This window comes from Chelonia mydas, chromosome 12, assembly GCF_015237465.2.
Source record: "Chelonia mydas isolate rCheMyd1 chromosome 12, rCheMyd1.pri.v2, whole genome shotgun sequence".
Taxonomy (NCBI): Eukaryota; Metazoa; Chordata; order Testudines; family Cheloniidae; genus Chelonia; species Chelonia mydas.
Genome location: NC_051252.2, coordinates 9,083,977 through 9,109,932, shown reverse-complemented (window position 1 = coordinate 9,109,932; position 25,956 = coordinate 9,083,977). Strand labels below are relative to the sequence as shown.

General features: G+C 37.5%; 1 protein-coding gene across 6 annotated transcripts in view; it reads right to left on the bottom strand.

Annotated features, from left to right (window-relative positions):
• The window catches only part of MBTPS1 (membrane bound transcription factor peptidase, site 1), a 45,174-nt gene continuing 19,218 nt past the window's right edge, over positions 1-25,956 (bottom strand). For 3 of the 6 annotated variants that reach the window (XM_037877450.2, XM_037877451.2, XM_043526519.1), the window contains 15 exons: positions 25,791-25,893; positions 23,783-23,934; positions 21,224-21,385; positions 19,434-19,578; positions 18,539-18,727; positions 17,670-17,872; positions 16,067-16,182; positions 13,456-13,612; positions 12,257-12,381; positions 11,017-11,094; positions 6,913-7,053; positions 4,198-4,329; positions 3,488-3,614; positions 2,593-2,723; positions 1-836 (listed from right to left, as the gene is read on the bottom strand). In XM_037877450.2, coding sequence (XP_037733378.1) covers positions 640-836; positions 2,593-2,723; positions 3,488-3,614; positions 4,198-4,329; positions 6,913-7,053; positions 11,017-11,094; positions 12,257-12,381; positions 13,456-13,612; positions 16,067-16,182; positions 17,670-17,872; positions 18,539-18,727; positions 19,434-19,578; positions 21,224-21,385; positions 23,783-23,934; positions 25,791-25,893 — 2,158 coding nt within the window. In that variant the 3' untranslated portion in view covers positions 1-639. The remainder of the gene's footprint in view (positions 837-2,592; positions 2,724-3,487; positions 3,615-4,197; positions 4,330-6,912; positions 7,054-11,016; positions 11,095-12,256; positions 12,382-13,455; positions 13,613-16,066; positions 16,183-17,669; positions 17,873-18,538; positions 18,728-19,433; positions 19,579-21,223; positions 21,386-23,782; positions 23,935-25,790; positions 25,894-25,956) is intronic. The other 3 variants (XM_007053975.4, XM_043526520.1, XM_043526521.1) reach the window with 1 other exon arrangement.

Below are 25,956 nucleotides of genomic sequence, written 5' to 3'. Positions count from 1 at the left end.
TTTTTTTCAGCTTCATATAGATAACATATTTATTGAAAATTTGCTCCACCAACAATGGTGAAATCATGACCAAAAAATTACAAAACATCATGGTAGTTGGCTTTATAAAAATAAACTAACGGATATGTCTCGTTGATTTGTACCAGTTTCCCTCCAATTTCAGGTTCTCTTACATCGTTAAAGGAGTACGATGTAATTTCTACTCTTCGTCACAATACAGTATTACAAAATTGCATTCCATCTGAAAAAAATGATTTTGCTTCCAAATAGCAGAGGTCCTTAAAGTGACTTTTCTCCCCCTCCCCCAAAATAAATATAGAAAATACCCTTTACAAACAAATTTTAGTTTGGTCAGTGGGGGGGGGAGGGGAAAAAAAAAAAGGTCCTTTTCCCCCTCTTGTAGTGACTGAGCAGGCTTTTAAACAGTGTTCAAGTCTTTGGTGAGGTTAGCTCCTGAAAATCGTAGTTTTATGTATATACGATCAAAGGTCCCTTTTGTCAGAAGCCAAAGACTATGAGATGATGTCACATGTGAATCACTGGTTACGATCACCATATATGATGCATCTTCATCAGGAGCAACCACCTGTCCAGTAAAGCAGCCAATAAGAGAAGGACATCTTTGGCAAGTATGGTCTGTCAAACGGAAGGCGTCTTTGGTGGATGAACCTGTTGCATAAGTTGTGGTCGCTTGACTCTTGGTTTCCGTCTCTTTGGCCTGCTCTTAGCTTTGTTGATCTGCACCACAAAGAATGCAAGAACCACCATTGCACCAAGGAAAGCAAAGACAGGTATTGTCTGTCCCACATCCTGGTTATAGCGGCCAGGCATTATACCTGTCAGAGGAAGTGGTGGGGAAAGAGAACAATTAAGAACTGTATCTGTTTCAATACTTTTACAACAGCATTTACATTCTTTATCTACAGAACATTCCATACAGTAATTAGTCTTAATTAAAGCAGAAACCAATTCACTCAGATTACATTTTTAAAAGGCAGATTAATAAATGCAGAGCAACTAGTGCATAAGAGAAGGATCGAGAAATCTGCAAGAGAATACAAGAGATTTCATCCAGAGCTAGTTTTGACAAATGAAGACCTAGCTTGGATCTGTATATAAATTTTCCCCAGAGATAGCAATGTCTTGCCTCTTATCAAAAGAAAAAGCAAGCTTAAAAAAAACAACCCACCTTAACCTTGAATTTACTATCCAATATAGATTTTAAATGGAAACAATTCATTAACTACAAATTCTGATGCAGTGAAAGGATTGGTTTTGCACTCAGCTCAAGCTGGTGTAGAGAGATGAACAGAAGGACAATTTTGGGCTGGGTTGTTTTCTTTTTATACCCTTAGTTCTAGAACCCTGGAACTGAAGACTGTGTGTGTACTCCACCAACAGCAAACTGTTTTGAAATGGGCTCTTTCAGGGGATATGATATCACAGTGAAGGCAAATCCCATAAAGGAGAATACACAATATTCAAACTGAAGACTCTGCTAACTACTCTACAATTCCCCACCAGCACCTCTTTCCCAAATCATAATTCACGCAAACTATCTTGGAGTCAATTTTCAAGTCGGTGCTCTCGGTTCTTTCTATCTTAATGGGAGCTGCTATCCACAAATTTTGAGTACAAAACAGACACCAAAATATGATTTAAAAGGCTCCCCTGTAGACTATCAACATCCAGCAGCTAGCACCAGGCAAAATAATCTAGGCACTGCAAAGAGCACTTATCATATAAAGTCTGATTTCTACTTCAGTACATTGTGGTCAATGGGTACTTCAGCAGAACAAGGTCGAAGATAATCTATTTTTACTTATGTAAAAAGGGTCTTTGCTGATTTGAGAGGCACCACTAGTTTGCAGTGGAGGCCCAGGACAGGGTGAATGCCAATGAACATGGTACAGTTAACATAATATGTTACAGAAAACTAGACAACTGTGAATTTTTACAGTATCAGATTCTGTATGTTTTTGCTTACGCTATACCAAATGTTTGCTGCTCTTTCAGTTCTATGGGTGAAGAGTTCTTCCTAGTAGTTGCATATTATGAAAATGCTTAACATTAATTGCATTACATAACATAGCATGAAGGCACGGAATGACAGTTATGAATATACTTACAAAACCTATTAAAGTGCATACAATTTCAAAAGTACCCCAAGCATATCCAGTTGCATTCAGATCACCTTATTTTAATGGTAGGTAACATAAAGATCTATTATAATACTAGTTAAGTCTTAAAAATAGCACCTACTTGTTAAATTTTAAGAGTCAATATTGAATTGTTTCTAGCCCTACACTGAAGGTAGTAAAACTCATGAACAGCAATTCCTACACAATCTGAAAGCCACAAAGTCATTACAAACAACTGTCAGTATTACTTTGCCTCCAATTAGCCATCTTTGTTAACATTCACTACAAGCTTATTCTGAACAAATCACAAACTTACAAAAGTTAGTTTTAATTTTCAACACAAACTTTTTATACTGTGGCAGTCACTGACATTTCTGAGCACTTTAAACATTTTTAAGAAATCATGTAAAATCTCTGCGTCTCTCTGCACCCCAGACAGATTGATATTTACCTCCTGGAATGTCCCATGCTCCACTTTCTCCCGGGGATAATGGTCTTACTTGGGGTCGGTTCTGTCGAAAGCTGGGTAAAGCCACTTTATCCAAATCAATTGACAATAATTTTTGATGTTTCCAAAGGTTGCTGGAAGAAATTAAAATATAAAAGCATTTACACATTGGTCCAAGAAGTCCAAAGAATTCTGCAGAAATGTTATACATTTAATTATATAACATTACATAAAAATGTATAAAAAGAAATTATATAAAAAGATAATCTGAATCAATAATTAATTCACTAAATTGTATGAACAGATTACTTACTGTGCAATTAATTTTATTGGTTTCAAAGTTCACAAGATTACAAAATTCAAATCAAATGCTGTATATACGAAGTCTGTTAGGTATCTACTTATCTACAAATTTGTTTCTTGGAGCAGCCTACCAAAAGTTACCCACAATGGTAGTGGACCATTAATAGATATATTGGTTTGTTTACCTCTAAACTACCAACAGATGACACACTGGAAAGGAGAGTTAATCAAAAAGTGATTTAGAAATATTTTTCTGAAAAAACATGAATTTTCATTGCTGTTATTTGCAAGATCATATTAATTGTAGTTTGGGGGTACTCAGGAAACCACCATTTTATTTGTCGAAATGTCTGTAAAATCCCAAACTTTCATAAATTATAGTATGACCGATGAGTTAGCCAAAAATGTGTATCAGGAGTGCAGTAACCATTATTTCCTATTTATTATTCACCTTTTGTTATTGTCCTATTTGAGAAGTTTCAGGCATTCACTCAGAAAGCAGAGACAATACCATTTGATTTAAAGTGACTTTCTGATCAAATTCAAAACTGAAAATTTCGTATTAAAAACATTTAAAAGAATAAAATGTAATAACCTGGGTGCAGTTTCATTCAAAGGCTGTGGTTTTGCCCAGGACAAGTGAGGACAAGCTGGAAGAGAACGAGGTTTTGGGTCTCCCAAGTGAGCCTCAAGCACCTTTGAATACCGATGAAGATGGTTACCTGTAATTCCATTACACAGACAAAGACAGAGTTACACAAATTTTATGTCCTCATAGTTTCTCAGGTGTAAGATTTTCAAATATCTGTATTATACCAAACAACACTGTGATTAAGAAAGGGACTTTCTTATATAAAATGCCTTACAGCTAAACCTCATTCTTATAAATAATTTAAAAGTATCTTATAAAACAGAATTGTGAATGTACAATCAGTTGCCAGGCAACTTTAAAATCTCTAGGTTTTGACAGTCAGCATATTAGATAAAACTGAGTGCTTTAAATACACACTGTATCTATCAATTGGTATTTGAACTTAGAAGAATAGTATATATTAGGAATATATGCAAGAGCTACTACTCCAAAATCTGTTTGCATACAGTGCTACAGATAACAAAAACTGTGTATTTAAAATTACTGCATTGTGATTTTAATAATTGCTGAAGTCTTTAAATATGTTCATACTCTGAAAATGCAGTGTTAAGAAAACAGGAACATTCAGGGAGCCACTCCTATTTCCTGCAGTACCACAGGATTAAGCTGGTACTAAATACTAGCAGGCTCTGCTAAGTAACCAACACTCTCACCTTCCATCCTCTCTGGAAGAGAGTATCCTGCTCCAGTTGGTGGTCGTTGTCTGTTTTCAGAATGACTGAGACTTGGTGGCATCACCCCGTAGGAAGTATACTGAAGAAGAGAATCTAGTAGCCAAAAGCAGTCTGTGTGGATTTAATGGCCCCCCCGGCCCCCCAAAATAACACACATTATGATACAGTTTGGACTTTAAAATAAATAAGTAAATAAATAAAGAAGAAATTTGTTAGTTAAAATTTCTAGGACTGAGTTTTAAATAGGATATCTAAAGCTTTAAAACCTGGTCAGTTTCTCCTTTTCTTTTTGATTTACAAGTAGTACAAGTATTATGGTTGTTTCTCTTGGCATACCTAAGAAAAAATATCCCTGTTTTCACATATGGGGTGGGTTTTAAAGTGTCGAAATTACAACAAACTGTTCAATTTTAAAGGAAAATATTTTCTTCTTTTCTGAACTAAACAAATGTTTAGCTTTTAATGCTGAGAGTAGGTTATTCAGCAACTGCGTCAAGCATGGGAACTTTGGTTTCGGCGAGACTTAGAGCTTTTGATGCCTCAAGTGAGGTAGGTGCTCCCCAAAACAGCACATTATCTGCATGTATATGGAAGTTATCAGTTTTACTGATGTGGAAATGTAGGAAGCACAAAGCTTAAAACTTTGCTTTCATCATTTAGAGTCACAGCTGCAGCTGTTCTTACACGGACAAAGTATATTTTTGGTGGGAGATGATTCTGAAGGGCAGAGGTTCTCAACCTGGTTGTATGCCCCACAGAGGTGTGCCAAACACTTATCAGGGATCCCAACCACTCTGCTCTTCCCATACTGCTAAGTAGGATGGGGGTCCTGCCTAAACCCCAGCATCCCAGTTATAGGCGAGGCGGCTCCCACAGTGATCCCAGTTTGGAAAAGGGGGTTGTGATATGGGAAAAGCTGGGAAATGCTGCAGTAGCAAATTTCTTTCTGAGTGTTCTTTACACTCTAGTACTGCTCATGAGCACTGGTTTCAAATGTTGCTAAAACTGTCCTGGTCTTGCTGTAGAGCTTGCTGTTGCTAAAATTATGATCACAGGTCTCAAGCTCTCTGAAATTTTAGTTTGTAGAATAAGGTCAAGTGAATCTTCTCATTCATTTTTAACACAGAGCTCCCCCCCCACCAAAATAACCTCAGAACTTCTTTGCTTGAAGAGCTGTTTGGTGGGAATGGAAGTTAATCTTCATAATCCAGATATCACTTAAACCCTCACCTTTGATTTTTAAAGAGGTCAGTCAACCACGTTTTAAGGATTTGTATTCATATATGTGAAGAATTTAACAGCTTAAGGTCAATGATGTCTTAAGCAGGAGATAAAGCTCTTAATTCATAACTTAAAAGCCAATTTAATGGAATTATTTAAAGCTTTCCAGTCTGCTTGCTACACAGAGTTACACCAAATATAACAGCATCAGTGTTCAAAAGGCACAGCATTCTATTACTTATATCATTGTTAAAATATCTGTCCTTGCAGGAAAGGCTTTTAATAACCTGTAGTGAACCTGTAAAGCTCTGGTGTCACCACAGGGTATTAATGATAAATTCTTGGCACCATATTAACAGAAAGGTATTGAAAAAAACTGGAGGAAGTGATTTATGAGGAAAGATGGAAAAAGACCTTCACTAAGTGACAATTTTACATAAAACATGATAATCTACAAATATTTGTTGGGTTTGAAAATTTAGTCAGGAGATGAATTTTTTAATGTTATACACTGATGTATTACTTGTATTAAAAGGGATAAAATTAATAAAAGGAAAAATTAGGCTATCAAGAAATATCTCTTGATACTGAGCCCTACCAGATTGTAGCTTAGTCTCACAAGGGAAATGGTAGAAAAACAACTGCTTCAGAATTTTAAAATCTAGACTAGACAAAGCACCAGATAATGGACCATAAGGAACAATCATGGTTTGCAGGGAAATAGACTGTGTGATCCAATGTAAGTCTTTTACACCTCTAACTTCTATGATTCTATGAACCTATTACCTATCAATTTAAAGAATTTATGGTTCTTCAAGGAACAATCTTTAATTTCTCACAGAGTTACCATTGCTGTTGTGTGTGAGATGCAGAGTAAAATAGGGCAGCACAGCTTGGAAGTCCAGTTATATTATAAATCTACACTGAACCATGCTCTGAAAAGGATAAAGGCTTAAGTTTTGCTAGACCTACTGATAAAAAACAGTAATGCAAAAATACACTTTAAATGACAATTATACTATGCAAATGGCACTACACAAATAGGATCATGGGGTACTATATTTGTGTCTCAATGACTCCAAATCAGACATGCCCTCAATTTACAAGAAAAAAAAAAGTTTTTTAACCACTAATCCTGGAAATCCACCCTGATATATCAAAGTAATGCTATGTTCTATTAGAAACAGGTTCAGAATAGAGACAGGAATCTGTATAAGTACAAGGATCAGAACTACTGGATATCATGAAGTCATTTTACAAAGTTATTCTTCTAGCCATAACTGGATTTTACAAATATACTAGATAGAACAAACTCAATACAGCTATGAAGAAATCAAATTGTCCTGTGATTGGTGGCATTCAGATTTTTTTTCATAGCAAGTATAAATTTTGCTGATGGGAGCTGTAAACCAGCCAGCTCCGCAGGTGTCAGTATATAAAAGCAATTCATTCTGCATATCACAGTTCATATACCTTTTTGCCGATGACTATCATCTAAGCAGTTAGAGTCTCCATACAGAACTAGTCTGCCTCCACCTTCAGAAGGAATTTGGTACAGTCCCAAAATGGGGACATTTTCAACTACAGCAGTCTCCTGCTTTAAAACTTCAAGACCTAGAACAGAGTAAGAAGGAATTTTAAATTTTACTAAAAGCCATATGCAATTTAAACATTCCCCCCCCTCCACGATACACAATCCCCCACACTTTACAAGCTATAAATAATAAACATTCAAGAAATGCAGTTTCTTGGCTCTTAAGTTGAGATTACATTCATGAGAAAATTTCCTAGACAAATTTGGCAACAAATAAAAACACTCAAAGGCCTTGGTTTTGTAATTCCCCCACTGAGTTTATTTTCTTTACTTTAGCGCAGTTGCAGAATCAAGACTCAAGTGTTTCACTGTCTAATGTTCCCTAATGAAAAATCCTAAAATTTCACCTACAATTCCCCTAATTTCCCAAGTTTTAAAATAGTAGATAATTAAGGTTTTCTACATAAGGTTTTCTACATAAGGTTTTTTTTCCATTAGAAAGAGTGAATTTTTTGTGAAGAGTTTAAAGGGACTTTATGAAATTAATTTCTTGCAACGGTGTGCAATATCTACTAATTTAAACACTGACCATTACAACACATATTGCTTAACATCCACATACATGGCTGCTATGTTTAAATATTATTAGAAGCCAAGCACCATTCAAGCAAGAACCAAGAATACAGTAGTCTCAAAGTAAGGAATTCCCTCTCTTTGTAAAGAGCAACACAATGGAATTTCTAACTGAAGAATGTTAATATACGTGTTTAATAGTAGGGGTTATGAGGAATAAAGGCAATTGTTTTCCAATGTGTGCATCTCATTATGTCTATGCACTACAAACTTCTGGTGTATTTAAACTCCTGTTAAACTTTCAATTTATGAACAAAATACTAAGTTTATAATGGAGAAATATGCCAAAAAGAAAATTTTACCTAACTCACATGCTCTCCCCCTATTTTCTCTCTTGTTTTAAACTCTTACCTACTTTCACTTTTTTCTGTTTCTATTTAAAAAACAAAACAAACAAAACATTGTCAAGTTCTGCTATGGCTCAATGATGTCCTATGAGATAGTTGCAATAAAAATCTAAAAAGCAACTTTATAAGGATATTCAGGTGCTTGTCACTTACAAGATTGAGAGTCTCCTAATGATTAATGGCTATTTAAATGGATGGCTTGTAAATAGAATATTTGCGCCTAAATTGAAACTAGTTGTATATGGGAAGGAAGAAAAACCAAAGAGACAGGTGGTGGTATGGATACATTTATCAAAAAAGCAAAAACTATTTAGTTTAAAATCAGGCACTCGTAACTCAAAAGGCCACTAACTCCACACTGTGAGATACATTCAAACTTTTGCAGATTTTAGTTAATGATAAATGAAAAGGAAAACAAAATTCATGATCCATAAAGAAACAAAACGTATTATAAAATATGCATAACATTACTTTTTGGTAAAATGCTTCTCTGCTTCCAATCTGAGATTATTTGAAGAACTGAAACAGCAAACTCCAAAAACCCAGTGATTGCAAATTCCTCCAGTTAACACATTATCTCCAGACTAGACAGAAAAACATACAGCAATGTCTTTCTTTTGAAGGTGAACTGAAAGGGGTTCAGAAAAATAAGAAGCCTAACAGACTAATTACCAAACTTTATGCATCTCTGAATGATGCTGAAATATATGTCAATATAAAAAACAACAACACAGAGTTCCTGAATACTAAACATCTTCCAAAATGCCCACACAACTCAGCTTTTCTCCACTGTGGCAGAATTCTAACGGAAAGTTATTATATGCCTCTTTTACATCCTAGTAATCATCAACAAAATAAACTCAAAGCCCTAACTTCATCTGAAGAGGACAAAGACATGTTAGTCACAACACACACATCTTCTGTGACTGCCCACAGATTAAAACACTCAAGTCATATACACATAAAAATTCCCAGGAAACTTCTGACATAAAGTATAATAAAAAAGGAATTTATTACATCCTGGAAGACATTCTGCTGAATCACAGAATCATAGAAATGTAGGGCTGGAAGGGACCTCCAAAGGTCATCAAGTCCATCCCTCTGTGCTGAGGCAGGATTAAGTAAACCTAGACCACCTCTGACAGGTGTTTGTCCAAACTGTTCTTAAAAACCTCCAATGATGGGGATTCCACAGCTTCTCTTTGAACTCTATTCCACAGCTTAATTACTTTATATGTGGAAAGTTTTTCCCTAATATCTAACCTAAGTCCCCCTTGTTGAAGATTAAACCTATTACTTCTTGTCCTTCCTCCAGTGGACATAGAGAATTACTGATCACCGTCCTCTTTATAACAGCTCTTAACATATTTGAAGAGTTACCGGGTCTCCACCCCACCCCCATCCTCAGTCTTCTTTTCTTAAGACTAAACATACCCAGTTTTTTTAGCCTTTCCTAATAGGTCAGATTTTCTAAACCGCTTCTCATTTTTGTTGCTCTTCTCTGGACTCTCTAATTTATCCACCTCTTTCCTAAAGTGCGGCACCCAGAACTGAACACAGCATTCCAGTTGAAGCCTCACTAGTGCCAAGTAGAGCAAGGTAATTACCTCCTGTCTTACATATGACACACTTTTAAATATACCAACTGCATCACATTGCTGACTTGTATTCAATTTGTGATCCACTATAGCCCCCAGATCCCTTTCAGCAGTAGTACCACTTAGCCAGTTATTCCCCATTTTGTAGTGGTACATATGATTTTTCCTTCCTAAATGAAGTACTTTGCACTTGTCTTTATTAATTTCATCTTGTTGATTTCAGACCAATTCTCCAATTTGTAAAGGTCATTTTGAATTCTAATCCTGTCATCCAAAGTGCTTACAACCCTGCCCATCTTGGGGTCATCCACAAATTTTAGAAGCATGCTCTCCCCTCATTATCCAAGTCATGAATGAAAATAGTGACTAGTACTAGACCCAGGACAAACTCCGGCAGGACACCACTAGATATGCCCTCCCAGTTTGACAGTGAACCATTGATAACTAGTCTTTGAGTACGGTCTTTCAACCAGTTATGCACCACCTTACAGTAACTTCATCCAGACTACATTTCTCTAGTTTTCTTATGAGAGTATCATGTGGGACTGGGTCAAAAGTCTTACTAAAATCAAGATATATCACGTCCACGGCTTCCCCCATCCACTAGGCCAAAACTCCATCGAAGAAGGAAATTAGGTTGATCTGGCAGGATTTATTCTTGACAAATCCATGCTGGCTATTTCTTATAAGCCTATTATCGTCTAGGTGTTTACAAATTGATTGCTTAATAGTTTGTTCCAGTATCTTTCCAAGTATTAAAGTTAAGCTGACTGGTCTATAATCCCCTAGCTCCTCTTTATTCTTGCTTTTAAAGAGAGGTACTGTTTGCCTTTCTTCAGTTCTCTGGGACCTCACTTGTCCTCCATGAGTTCTCAAAGATAACTGCTAACAACAAAATGTGATACTTGTTCAAAACATTAGCTATAGCTGTATAACAAATGCATCACCAACTTATGGCTTGGAAAAGAAAATCCTACAACTGAGATATAGCTAAAGATAATATTAAAAAAAATAGAAGATACAGTCAAATTCGATAGGACCAAGTCTGAGTTTAAAGACATTTAGACTTCAGCTATCACTTTAACTGAAATGTACAAGCAACAGTCTGAAGTAAAACTGCACAAAACCACATGCAGAAAGGACACTAATAAATACCTAAGCACCCAGATGCACACACAATTTCTTCTGCATCTGTAAGTGTATAAATAGATATACAGAGAGAGCAGTATTACAATAAATATTTGTGTATATAGTTGCATATAACTGTCTTGTATCAAAAGCATGCCTGTACCTGTGTTCTAAGCTGTGTGTAAGAACGCTATACCAAAAGAAACAACTTATCTACTGAATTACTCTGTACATTTTTGGTAACTTTTGCACTCAATTATAAATGTTTACCTGTATACCGACCTAGAAATACCATTAATAAAAAAAAAAATAAAAATAAGGAAATGCAGCTGTATACCTTGGTCCTTAAAAGTATGTGAAATTACAATGCCATCGTCTGGAAACTTAGCAATACTGCATCCTGATGCATAGTTCACTGAAAAAACAGACATATGAAGTTACAATGCACAGACTAACAATGAATGCTCTTTCCCCCCACCCCATTATTCAGTTAACTGTGAAGGTCAATAAAGAAAAGAAATGCATCATACATGCTTATATGAGTTCTCATATTCTGATTAAAATCACCATATAATCTGCAGAAGGGTTTTTTTTTCAATTAACTACTAAAGAATTTCCAAGAAAAGCTTTCAAATATTTAATTTCATATATTTCACTCAAGTATACTTTCATTTTAGAAGTTACCATGTTATAATCTTTTTCAAACCCAAAAGAGAAGCTTAATTATTTTATCTTTTACAAGCCATTATTATCACTATGAAGGATAATTATTATTTGTATTCCAATGGCCCCCACCAACAATCAGGGATTGTACAAACAAAATTAGAGGCAGTCCCTGATCTGAAGAGCTCACAGTCTAAATAAACAGAATAGACAAAGGGTGTAAAAAAAAGGAAACAACACACAAGTAGAAGATTGGAAACTAAGGCAAAGGGAGATTAAGTGACTTGTTCAAGGTCAACCAGAAAGTCTGTGGCAGAGCCATAAAATGATTCCAGATTTCTTGAGCCCCCGTGCAGTGTCTTTCACCACAAGACCATCCACCATAATAGCTAAAACCTCAAACAGTGAAAAATATCAATCGATATGGGTAGACATATTTAAATCAATCAATTATGGGTAGAGAATTCAAAGGTCAAGAGGACAAGATGTGCTAAAGAACATCCAAAAATTATATACATGTGTCAAAAGTGGAATGTTTTGAGGAGTGACTCCAAACGTGAATTTTTTTTTTTTTTAAGAGAAAACTTCAAAATTCAATTTAAAATATTAAGTTAAAATAGGACAAACCTGAACCTTGATATCTGTATATTTCTAATTAGTAAGTAATTATAATTTCAAATTAGAAAATAAATAAAACACTAAGAACTACATCTGGAATGCAAATACAAAAAGAAGACCATAGAGTTTATTATACAGATATTAAACTAAAATCTTCTACTAGATTTTTTTTATATAATTTCATAGGGGTGTTAGAGTTGCAATATCTCTGAAAGTCACATGTCCCATAAGTATAACTATTTCCCCAAAGAAAATACTATTCTTGGAGTAGTAAAGTACTGTATTCCATGACTTACTTTCATGGTTTGCCATGGTAAAATCCCCTTCGTACAGCCCATCACTAAAGGCCATGTTCCACACAGAGAGAAGATCATTGAGAGCTGGAATATTAGCACCTCCAGTATCTGGCATCCACCACTGCCTACAAAAATTAGATCATGACACAGGTTATTAGTATAGGAGATCCAAAATTTTGTTTCATGACAGAAGTCCAATATCTCCCTGGATGATATTCAGAATGCACCAAAGCTATCAGTACATTCAAGGACATAAATGTTAATGTTTATTTGGTGGTGACAGTTTGAACACTAAGACTGTGATTGTCAAAGAGGTCTGAAGTGCATTATGTGCCCAGATCCCATTGCATTTCTATGGGATATAGGCACCTCACTCCCTTAGGCTCCTTTGAAAATCCCAGCCTAAGTTAATTAACATTACAAATGTGAAATTCTCAATGTGGTCCAGCTTTACAGTGAAACAAAGTGTGCTTTAGCAGAACAGGACAAAAAACACCTTGAAATAAAACATTTTGACACGTCTACTTGGTTTGGCAACGAAGGAAAAAAGCCAATGGCCCAAATCATTTAAAAGCTGTCCGAGAGAATAAGGAACTTCTGATGTCTCCAGTAACAGAAAATATTGTTTGTTAACAGTTGGTTGGATAATTTCTAGGTTAAAAATAACACAAAGCTGACTGATGAGTTTTCTAATCTTTAGTTATTTTTAACCCCACAAATATTAAATTTTCCATTATTAGTGATGTTAACGTATTTCCCCTTTATAAAATATATAGGAATTATTTCAGATATTTGAATACTGGGTCACTTAGCTAACTGATACCATTCATAATTACGCTCTCCTTCCCATTCTCCTCCCAAAAACTGACAACTGAGAACTTTTTTTTTTTAAGTAGTCATTGCTTTTTCTAGTCTCTATATTTGTGACATATGTTGCCTTAATATTATATATATATATTTATTTACAGCAATTGCTGTTAAAAACATGCCCATTTGCCATTTGATAAAGACAAAGTGAATGTAGCATCTGCAGTATTCCCTTCCTTATACATATTGTGGGAAAGACTGCAAATACTAAAATAATGTTACTTCATTACCTAAGACAATTGACAAGTTTATTTTTTTTATGATGACCTCCTTAGAAAGAGCAATTATGTTAAGTTGTGGTTCCCACAGGCCCTCCCCCCACAAACTGATACCTTGTGTTTTCATCGTAGAACTTGACTTTTCTCATCACTGAAGTGTTGTACCAATCACTGAACACTATTAGCGAGAGTCCATTATCAACATCCCTCCTTAGCTTGGTGATTTCTTCAGGAAAATATTCTTCCTCACTGTCCACCATCAGTAAGGTCCCTACATAAACAGAGCAAACAGAATTCATAATCTCTGAAGATCTAACCAATGTAATGTTACCTCTATCTACAGAACTCATGCAGAAGGTAGCATCTGTGCAGTGTCCCCATGCCTTCCTAAAAATATGCTCCAAACTGACCTGAAGGAGCCCCCTTTAAGGGTGTCAGTCTCATTTCCTTTCAATCCCTAGTTTCTTTCAAGAATGCCAATAATAAGTGTCAATTTTAATAATGGTTTCTAGGATGTAGGTACTGGATTAAGACCACCAACTCCTTTAATGTGTCATGCTACAGAGGAAGTTATAGTAAGGAATAAAGGATGCACTGATAGTGACTCTATAGTTATGTTTTAGCCAGGATTTTCCCTTTGACAAGACGTTAAAATCTCTCAAACAAAATCAGTGACTTGCCAGCATAAGCAGGAACATACAGCCATTAAAACAGGAAGGCTTCAACAATATGTGTAAGAAAATACCAACATGAAAACAACTCAGCAGTGAATATTACACGATCAGCGTTTGTTTTGAAGCTGTGCATATGTAGGGGAAGAAGAGGAATTCTGTAACATCTCTAATGTAAATACACAAACCACTGATTAAGTCTTTACATGAGACGGACTGGATATCCTTTAATATGTAATGCTTCTTACTTTGATGACAAGTTTAATTTTTATGCTTGATAATACAAGAATGAAGAATGAATCCTAGCCAAAGACACAGTAAAGATTTGAATGGTAATTGCTTGCTTTAATACAGAAGACTATAAGCTTAGTGATCTACCTCCATGTTTTCCTTCTGTTCAAATACTATCATTTATTACTCTAGCTGCTGTGAAGGCGTAATAGCCAGATTAAAAAAAATATTGAGACTTCTTGCTGCCTTTTTGATGCAGAAGATTAAAAAATGGTCTTAGTTATTTCATTTAGATATGCCCCTGAGTATGTCACAACGTTATTATAAATAACCAAACAAAATAAGAAGGTGACTTATTTGCTCCATAGGGAAAGTAATTGGAAAAATATACTTGTATACCCTGGAATAAACAACTGACATGTTCATTTGCTACTAGTTATCGAGGCACCTTAATTCTTCACTCTCTCTGTAATAAAACATTTCCTAATAAGAGGTACATTAACGTTATTATTTCTTTCTCCTAATATTGCGAGAGCTCTTCTTTCAAAGCTGTCTATTGGAATTGTTTTTCCCCTCCTATTTGCTTTGTTGTATATAAAATGGTAATAAGACAAAAGCATTTCAACTGGAAGTGTTTACAAACTGCAGCATCACCAAGAACACAGAAGAGAATCCCATCGCCTCCTACCCCTTCTGCAAATGAAGTCCTTATACAGAAAATGCTATTCAATATATATTGGACAGTTGAGTAGAATGAACATCAAATTCATTTCCACTTTTGACTGAAGGTAGTTTTGTATATTTATCTATATGTGACAGGATAACATTTATAGTTTATTACATTTATGCAAAAAAACAGTTCTAGTCTAATTTCTGTAAGCCCAACAGGTAATTTGATTTTTCAGTGAATGCTGTTACAGTTTAACTCATATAAAGATTTCCATTATTAACCCAATTTAAGGAATTTAATATTTAGAGTATTTAAATGTATGAGGCTGAAACAAAGTTCGCTGTCATGCAAGAGAACCTTGTTTGGCAGCATCCATGTGACTATGTCACCAGAGACCCATTCATGATAGGGGTCCCTTTCAATAGGCATTTATCTGAGCTATGCTGGCATTTGTCTTAATGGCTTCCTATTCTCTAGCAACTAAATGAAGACAGCATGCAAGGTGGCTCTACTTATCATTATAGCAAACCCTATATTAAGGTTGCCTAACACTGCCCATTACAAAGGATTCTTGTGACCTTTGCTTTACGTTCTCACACTTCCCTTATTTGCAGCAGTCCTTTGATATTGGCGGGGGGGGGGGATGCCCGAAAGCTACCGAGGTACCATCTCTTTGTCCCATGAAATGTAAACTGTTGAACATGGCCCTTTCACTTCCCTTCCTCAGGAAGATTTTGGCAGCCTGCCATAATATTAATTAAACCCATGAACAATGTAAGACCAAGATTCATCACCAAAGCAACAGTCTCAGACACTGTAGTGAGAATACATTTCTATGATTCAATATACAATGCGATATAGGGGCTAGGGAAATCAGAACATTATGGCAGATTGAATTATGAGTTTTCCTCCTTCTCAGCCCATTAAATATTTTTGGATACAACGAAAGGGGAATTGACTAATTGTACTGTCGAAAATGGAATACTACAGAGAAACTTCCTTTGTAAAATTAAAGACACATTTATAATATATGCAGTTATTTTTCTATTAGCATGTACTCTCTAGTATTTTTTCAGATCTTTTCAATCCCTTACAAAGATAAGAAAGCTTCTAAAAGAAATTAACAGAACATAAACAATGCATGACTGCTTACCATACTGACTAGCGTCAAAACATGTAAATGGTGAACCAAGAACTTCAACAAAATATCCCATGCTTCTTAGATGCTGGTACATATCCCTGAAGTTTGTATGGATGTGGTCACCATTCCTAATACAAATAGAAGTAAACAAAAACAGTGGTCAAGAAATGTAAACATCACATGCACAAACCTAAATTACATTATCTTGTTATAGGTCAATTTTTATTTTATTTTCTAAAAGATACATTTTCAAATAATGGTTCTAATTTTCCATGCATAATCAACTCTATGCACAATTCTGTGCAAACTGTATCATCTGTAAGCGCAGATAATAGAGTGCAATGAATTACACAAACAACACTAAAGGCTGAGTTGAGGCCTCTTATGAAATACATTAGTATTTGTTTATTACACATTTCAAATAGAAAAATTAACCCCATATTAAAACCAGCTGAGATGAAGCAAGTAAGTGGGACTGACTTTGGAGAACTGCTGAAACCAGTGGAAACAGCTCCTTGCCATTTGCCAAGAGCCATTCTAGGGAGACGAGTATCCCAGTTCCCCAGGCAGCTATTCAGAAGAAGACACCCAGCACCTGTAACCTGCTTGGTTCCCATTGCTTTCTCACTGTGTGCTCCCTCCTACACAGTGCCCACAGTCCTTGTCTCCGCCCAAGTCAGACTCTGGAGTAGGTTCCCTTTTTGGCACTAACATCAACTTCTTTAGGAGTGAGGGACCAATATGGAGACATTTCTGAAAAAGCAGAGGCCGTAGTCTGGGATCTCTCAGGTTGCTTTGACGTGTGCCAACACAGACAATAACATGTATACCAGTTCCCTTTCACGAAGTGAATAGCGGAGCTGAGAAAATGCCATAGTCAATCTGTAAACTAAACTATTAAGTTATTTTTAAAAATGAACCTTCAGTTTGAGTTTTATGAATGAATCTAGCTGAATCTGTAAAGGTGTTTTGTTTTTTAAATAAGAGCAAAACACTTTAAGATGAAGCCTTAGTTTTCAAATACATTTCACTCTTTAGAGATGTCAAACTTTTCTTCAGAAATCCAGGAAATAATTTAAATAAGTTGTTAATAAACCACAGATAAAGCTCGGGAACTCCATCTAGAAGCTATATTGTTTTCCATGAAATTATTAGAAAATAAAATTCCCCATGTTATATGCTGGAAGTGGGATTATGTTCCCTAGACAATAAAGGTACAATACACCATCGCTATAACGAACCCCTGGGGATCCAAGCCATTTGGTTGTTATAGCCAGTGGTTCGTTATAGGGAAAGAACCTTGCTTTGTGCGTGGGGGAGAAGGGGTGGCTGACACTTTGAGCCCCGCAGCACAACTGAGAGCTCCTCTGGCCCCGGGATCATGGCAAACAGCTCCTCCGGCAGCCGGAGGAACTGTGTGCCCCCACTCCCCCGCAGCCCTGAAGCCAGAGGAATTGTCAGCCCCCTGCTGCAGCAGGCGAAGCTGGAGATGGGATCCAAGGGCCAGGTTCGCTATAGCCCAAGGTTTGCTATTACGAAGGGTGTTATAGCGAGGTTGTACTGTAATGCATGTCATTAACATACAGTCAAGAAACAAACTCAAGAAATTAGTTACAATTTCTCAGATAAAACCGAAGAGACACACCAATCTAAAGGATCATTCTTCATCCTCAAATTATCTCTGGGGAAGTATCCTGGTGGATAACGAAGATTGTGATACTGATCCCAAAGGACTCGCTTGCTACGAGGAGGGGTAGGAATAATCTTTACTTTTATTGGGAGCTTCACAGTAGAAGTCTGCTCTGCACCACTTTTAGACTGGAAGAAAAAACGGAAAACAAAAATAATGAAATACTTTTCCTAAAATAGTATTTACAATTTCATTTAGGATTATAAAGGTCCAGAAATACTGAAGAATGATTTTTTATTTTTATTTGCCAAGTTTACCCACTAAATCCAGGAACAAGTTTCCAGTGCCAGCAACCAATGTTCAGAGATGAAAGTCTAACCCCATGAATCACACAAGTATTGTAACCCCATTATAAAAAATCCTTTGTATATTCAGTGGTTTACATTTATGCTCAGAATTTAAAATATTTAAAAAAAAAGCTTCGGTGCTACAGGTGCTTTAAACATTTGAGACTTTAGAAGGTTCTCCAAAACAATGAGTTCTTTTTATGGAGAGAAAAATAATTCTAATTCATTATCAACCGGTGAAGATTTCCTATATACCGCCAGTTTACTTACAATTTATATTAGCCTCATCTCTCTACGGAGTTGGCCACGTGAATGGGTTTTTGTTTGCTTCTTTGTTTGAGTGCATTAATTTCCTAGTTAGATCCTTCAACTGTTAGATTTCTTGCTCAGACTACTAAACCTTGTCCCCAAATTCAACTGCACCCAAGATTATAAACCTAAACCAACCACTTAGAGGGATATTCATTTATCACTACATGATAAAACACTGAAATGAGGTAAACTTACTTCATTTTCTGCGGGGGACAATACTGTGATCATGACATGACCTTGAGCAATGCCTTCCCAAGACGCAGCTTTCTTTGCTACAGAAATGGAAATTGCTAGATATCCTGACCAAGGCCATAATACCGGGGAATAGGAGAAAGCCACTTCAATGTTATCTCCATTCTGTGGTAAATAGGGCTGCCAGTCTGGCTGCAGAGTAGAAAACAGAACGTGTTGGTAATTATTTTAAAATGTTGATGAAGGAATATTTGTGGGAAACAGAGTTAAGGTTGATTATCACCTGGTAATTAGGTCACTCACTTAGGACATGGGAAACCCAAGTTCAAGTCCCTGATCCAATGACTAATACCGCATAAAAAGTGGAACAGCTTCAGTAGGAGAGGTTGAGCCCAGTGGTTAGGGTGCTCTCCTGCAATGTGGGAGACTCAAGTTCAAATAGTTTCTCCACAGCAAGCAGATGGGGGACTGAACCCAGGACTCCCGCATCCCAGGCAAGAGCCTTAAGCACTGGGCTAAAACTGATAAGGGAGCCATCCCATCCTCTAGACATGTTACAACTCCTGTCCTCCTTTGCTTTTGTCAAAATTCCCCAAACTGAAACAAAATCTTTTGAGTTGGGTTGAAACTAAATGTTTTAACCCAGCTCAACATTTTCTGACTTTTTGGAATTGCTGAAAATTTTTTTGTTTTAAGTTCGACCCAAAATGAAACAGGTTTTGATTTTTCAGAATTGCTAACAATTCAAAAAATCCATTATTCACACAGCTCTAGGTCTACCAGGTTTGTGCTTACTTTTTTATTTGGCATGATAAAGTATTACCCTCTCTCCAGTCAGAAAAAGCAGCTCTTCAATGGGAAACACTATTGTTCCAAGTCATAGCTACTGCTGTCTTACCTTGTCTACAATTCTCCCAGTGACACCCATACCATTAAGGATGGTAATATTAACAATAGTTGGCATTCCTCCATAATAAATAGGTTGGGAGCAATAGGGCCACATGTAGGGGCATTCCGTCAAGTCAATGTAGCTTGGACTCAAACTGAAAAAAATAAAAAAAACAGGAAATGAAAAAAACACATAAAACACAATCATGTTAAAAAGTCAGAGGTAAAATTAGCAAGCTATAGTCCCTCTCACAGCTCTGATCTTTTTTTCCAATGAGTCTGAGACTTAAAAACCATGATTAAATTTAGAATATAACATGAGAAAGTTTTATGGCACAGATGGTCTGGTGATACTTAATCCTGCCACAGCATGGGGGGATGCACTTGATGATCTTTGAGGTCCTTTCCAACTCTACATTTCTATGCGAAATAAAGTTATTTAATTTTTAGAATAAAAAAGAAAAGAAAAGAAAAGAAAAGAAAAACTAACAGGACACAATTTAGCACAATAAAAATAATCTGATGTTGGATAACTGAAATTGGATTATTTCTCTATTTAAGTGTTAAATTTTCCACTACATACCCAGGGGATTAAACTAAGGAAGGAAAGAAAATGTACAAGCTTTCATAATAAAGAGGTGACAGATTCAGGCCCCTATTCTTCTCTAATTTTAAGAAACACAGAACCACAGAATATCAGGGTTGGAAGGGACCTCAGGAGGTCATCTAGTTCAACCCCCTGCTCAAAGCAGGGCCTAATGATGGCTTCTGACAAGAGGCTTTTCATTAAACTCTTCCATTTGAATTACGTAACCCAGGGGTAAGCAACCTATGGCATGCATGCCAAAGACAGCACACAAGCTGATTTTAGGTGGCACTCACACTGCCCGGGTACTGGCCACCGTTCCCGGGGGCTCCGCTGCTGGCCTGGGGTTCTGGCCGCCGGCCCTGCTTAACCCGCTGCCGGCCCCGAGTCCTGGCCACCAGTCTGGGGGGCTCTGCTGCTGGCCTGGGGTCCCGGCTAGCTCTACAGCTGGCCCCACCCGGGGCAGTGAGGGGTGCAGACAGTGGATGGGTGTTGAAGATTTCGAAATGCAGCTCATTCAGTTAAAAAGCTCAGAATTGTGGGCATCAAAGTTTGGAGATCTGTGGAGTGCACTTGATTCTACCGAAAGAGATCAGGGGCCTCTATTCTGACCTGCTGGACGTCCCTGCCAGTGAAATTTAACTGTTTGAAGAAAATTGCGTTTGCAATGCTTTCAGCTTTTGGATCCACATACCTATGTGAACAGGTATTTTCACACATGAAATCTGTCCTCTGTCCCTCTCGGAGCTGGTTAACAACTGATCACTCAGAAGCCTGTGTGCAGCTTAAAGTATCCCAATACGTGCCAGACATTGCAAAACTCAGCAAGGAAAAGCAAGGGCAAGGATCACACTAAACTGGTAAGATCTGCATTTTAATTTAATTTTAAATGAAGCTTCTTAAACATTTTAAACACCTTATTTACTTTACATACAACAATAGTTTAGTTATATATTATAGATTTATAGAAAGAGACCTTCTAAAAAGGTTAAAATGTATTACTGGCACGTGAAACCTTCCATCAGAGTGAATAAATGAAGACTTCTGAAAGGTTGCCGCCCCTGCTGTAACCTATATGCGAATTCTCTTCACCATGTGAGCATGCAAGCTGCTCAGCTGAGCAAGACGTGTGACTTTCTTTTAAAAGAAATGCTCAGAACAACATGAATAACATTAACATGAAGAGATTTAATTAACGAAAAATTAACACTCACCTGGCCTGTGGCTTATAGCTATTAAGGATCTGGTAGGCTCTAAGAAGATCCAGTTTGCCATGTCCTTGCTCAAACATGTTAACGCCAGGAACCCTACGTGCTGATGCAATCAGGGCCTGCTTCATGCTAGCTGGATTCACCATTTCACGCTTCTGAACTGTGCTAAAGATGACAAATGTTTATTAGATTACATTTAGGAGGCCCTGTTCTTATCTCGGGCTAGGCATGGAATGAGAAATGAGACTAAGGCCAGGTCTACACTCAAAAGTTAAGTCAGCTCAGCTCCATCGCTCAGGAATGTGAAAAATTCACACCGCTGAGCAAAGTAGCTCAGCCAACCTAACTCCCAACGTAGACAGCACTAGGTCGACAGAAGAATTCTTCTGTTAACCTAGCAGCCACTTCTCAGGAAGTGAATTTACTATGACAACAGGAGAACCCCTCCTGTCACAGTAGTGAGCGTCTATAGCTGTGCTGCTGTAGTGTTTCAAGTGTAGACAAGCCCTAAACTTATTCTAATCCATTCAATTTAAGCAAAATGTAACTGACGTTAATCTATTACATGCATAACCTATGGTTAAAAACTGGAGACTATCACTTAAGTGACTTTTCAATGGAAATGCTTAAGATGCACTGTTAAACAATAATAGAATACCATTTATTTATATATTTTTGGATGTTTTCTGCATTTTCAAATATACTGATTTCAATTACAACACAGAATATAAAATGTACAGTGCTCAAATATTTGCACTGTAAAAAAAACAAAAGAAATATTATTTTTCAATTCGCCTAATTCAAGTACTATAGTGTAATCTCTATCACGAAAATTGAACTTACAAATGTAGAATTATGTACAAAAATAACTGCATTCAAAAATAAAACAATGTAAAACTTTAGAGCCTACAAGTCTACTCGGTCTTACTTCTTGTTCAGCCAATCGCTCAGACAAACAAGTGTGTTCACATTTGCAGGAGATAATGTTGCCCACTTCTTATTTACAATGTCACCTGAATGTGAGAACAGGTGTTCACATAGCACTGTTGTACCTGGCGATGCAAGATATTTACGTGCCAGATGCACTAAAGATTCGTATGTCCCTTCATGCTTCAAACACTATTCCAGAGGAAGTGTCCATCCTGATGACGGGTTCTGCTCGATAATGATCCAAAGTAGTGCAAACCGACGCATGTTCATTTTCATCATCTGAGTCAGATGCCACCAGCAGATGATTGATTTTCTTTTTCAGTGGTTTGGGATCTGTAGTTTCCACATCAGAGTGTTGCTCTTTTAAGACTTCTGAAATCATGTTCCACACCTCGTCCCTCTCAGATTTTGGAAGGCACTTCAGATTCTTAAACCTTGAGTCAAGTGCTGTATCTTTAGAATTTCACATTGGTAACTTCTTTGCGTTTTGTCAAATCTGCAGTGAAAGTGTTCTTAGAACGAACAACATGTGCTGGGTCATCATCCAAGACTGCCAGAACATGAAATATAAGGCAGACTGCAGGTAAAACAGAGCAGGAGACATACAATTCTCCCCCAAGGAATTCAGTCACAAATTCATTTAATGCCTTATTTTTCTAATGAGTGTCATCAGCATGGAAGCATGTCCTCTGGAATGGTGGCCAAAGCATGAAGGGGCATATGAATGTTTAGCATATCTGGCATGTAAATACCTTGCAATGCCAGCTACAAAAGTGCCATGCGAATGCCTGTTCTCACTTTCAGATGACATTGTAAATAAGAAGCAGACAGATTCATCTCCCATAAATGTAAACAAACTTGTTTGTCTTAACGATTGGCTGAACAAGAAGTAGGATTGAGTGGACATTGTTTTGGTTTTGAGTGCAGTTATGTAAGAAAAAAAAAATCTACATTTGTAAGTTGCACTTTCATTATAAAAAGAACAGGAGTACTTGTGGCACCTTAGAGACTAACAAATTTATTAGAGCATAAGCTTTCGTGGGCTACAGCCCACTTCATCAGATGCATAGAATGGAACATATAGTAAGATTATATTTTATATATATATATATATATATATATATATATATATATATATATATACACACACACACACACAAGCTGGAAGTTACCATACAAACTGTGAGAGGCTAATTAGTTAAGATGAGCTATTATCAGCAGGAGAAAAAAACTTTTGTAGTGATAATCAAGATGGCCCATTTAGACAGTTTGACAAGAAGGTGTGAGGATACATAACTTAAGGAAATAGATTCAATATGTGTAATGACCCAGCCACTCCCAGTCTCTATTCAAATCCAAGTTAGTGGTATCTAGTTTGCATATTAATTCAAACTCAACAGTTTCTCGTTGGAGTCTGTTTTTGAAGCTTTTCTGTTGCAAAATTGCCACCCTTAAATCTTTTACTGAGTAGTTAAGGTCTCAAACGGAAAAACTGTGTCTGTTGTTCTTCAGAGAGTTAGTTTTCGTAAGTGCAGAAACAAATATTTTTAATTGGTAGGCTTTTTAAAAGTCAATTTACAGATCTTGTTAATCAAATGCATTTGAGATATATGTTCTTCATTTAATTATTACCTTACTAGCAAAGTGACAGCACCTGCCACTACAGGAGAGGCAACACTTGTCCCAGAGAGGGAGCGGCATCCACCCTTCATACCAGAACCTCTCACTCCAGAGCCGTAAGTAACAATGTCAGGCTTCACTCTACCATAACCTCCTGGCAGTTCCTATAAATTAATTAAAAAAATGGTTTATGTTTATATCAACATATCATTTACTGGTGCTGGCCTATGTCAGAGACAGGATACTGGACCAGATAGACCCCAGGTCTGATTCCGTAACATAAATCCTATGTTATTAAAACTATTCTGTATATGTTTTAGATTAACAGTTCCTATACACTTTTCACTTTTTTTTTTTTAAGTAGAAAAAACATATATTCAGAAAATTTTAATATTTCTTCAGGCAGCTTAAAATCATAAGTCTTAATCAGTCACATGTAAGACAAAGGAGATAATTATTCCACTCTACCAGACAGTGTTACCTATAATTTTTCCCACCCATGTACGGAATGAATTTTGTTATGTGCACCAATATGGAGGTGACATATTGGTGCACATAACAAAATTCATGCGGTGGGGGTGGGGCCGAAGGGTTTGGAGTGTGGGAGGGGGCTCAGAGCTGGAACAGAGGGTTGGGGTGCAGGGGTGTGAGGGCTCCGGCTGGGGGTGCGGGCTCTAGGGTGGGGCCGGGGATGAGAGGCTTGGGGTGCAGGAGGGTGCTCCGGGGCTATGGCAGGGAGAGAGGACTCCCCCCAGCTCTCTCTCCCCGCAGCAGCACCTGTGCTGGGGGGAAGAGGTGCATCTCCCCACAGCAGCAGCTCCAGGGGTGGGGCTTCAGGATAGGCACCCCACCCCCGGCAGGTCAGGCCTGGGGAGGGGTGCCATGGCAGGTCCGGGCTGGGGGAGAGCCACCCAGTCCAGGTCCGTGCCTGTCTGGGCTGCCCCGGCAGGTTGGGAGCCGGGCTAGGTTGGGGCCGGGGCACCCCTCCCTCGGCAACTACAGGTCCCTAGGCAGGTTCCCTGAGCGCCTGCGTGGTGCTTAGAAGGCTGCTGCGTGGATGTGCAGCTTACAGGGAACTTAGCTACCAGGTAATGGTGAGGCCTCAGTTAGTATTGTCCTGGACTCTGGGTGCCGCTCTTTAGGAAAGAGATGGACAAATTGGAGAGATTCCAGAGGAAAGCAACAAAAATGATAAAAAGTTTAGAAAACCTGACCTATGAGGAAAGGTTAAAAAACCTGGACATGTTTAGTCTTGAGAAAAGAATAAGGGGGGACCTGATAATCTTCAAATATGTTAAGGGTTGTTATAAAGAGCAGTGTGATCAATTGTTCTCCATGTCCACTGAAGGTAAAACAGGAAATAATGGGCTTCATCTGCAGCAAGGGAGATTTAGGTTAAAAAGTTTTTTTAATATCCGATAATAACGGTAGCAAAGGGTTTGCACAGCTTCTAGAGACAAGCACTAAGCCCATATGTGCTCCTTAAGTAAACAGACTGCCTAACGATACATACAATAGTATGATAGTGCCAACAGTGGAGCTAGGATCCCACAAAGGGAATGAGGTGGAATGAAGCAGTAACCACAGCATCCTGCACAGTGGCTAACAAATCTGGGTGATTTGAGGGCAAAGAAAGGATGCACCCTAACAAAAGGCGTAAAAGGGTCCCTCTGGCTCACTTCCATGTAGCACTGAAAACCTAAAAGCCCATTAAAATAAAGTTCTGTTCTGAGGATGAAATGGCTATTTTAAGGATTTACTTTTATCACCTAAAAAGGAACTTAAAAAGGCTTAATTGAAGCCAGCGTTTAGAGACTGCATTCTGTCAATTCTCATGTACCTATTACAGTTTAATACTTTGCACATTTTACCTTTTCATCCACATTAACTAATTTAATCCCAGGTGACTGGACCTACCGAGATTTTAAAAAGCTAACATGGCAGAGAGGGCATCTCTGTTAGAATTGGAAAGTTCATGTTAGATGTTTTGAAGCCATGCATATTTTATATTTGAGCTTACCCAGGTGGTCATTCCCCTCGATGAGAAACGAGCTATATTATCTTCAAAGTCAATTCCTCCTACTCCAATCACATCCATCTGGTCAGCAGGGTTATTGAGAGTGCTAAAATGAGTGAGCAGAGGGAGGGGGGTGGGAGGGAGACAATAAAAATAACGGGCACACCAC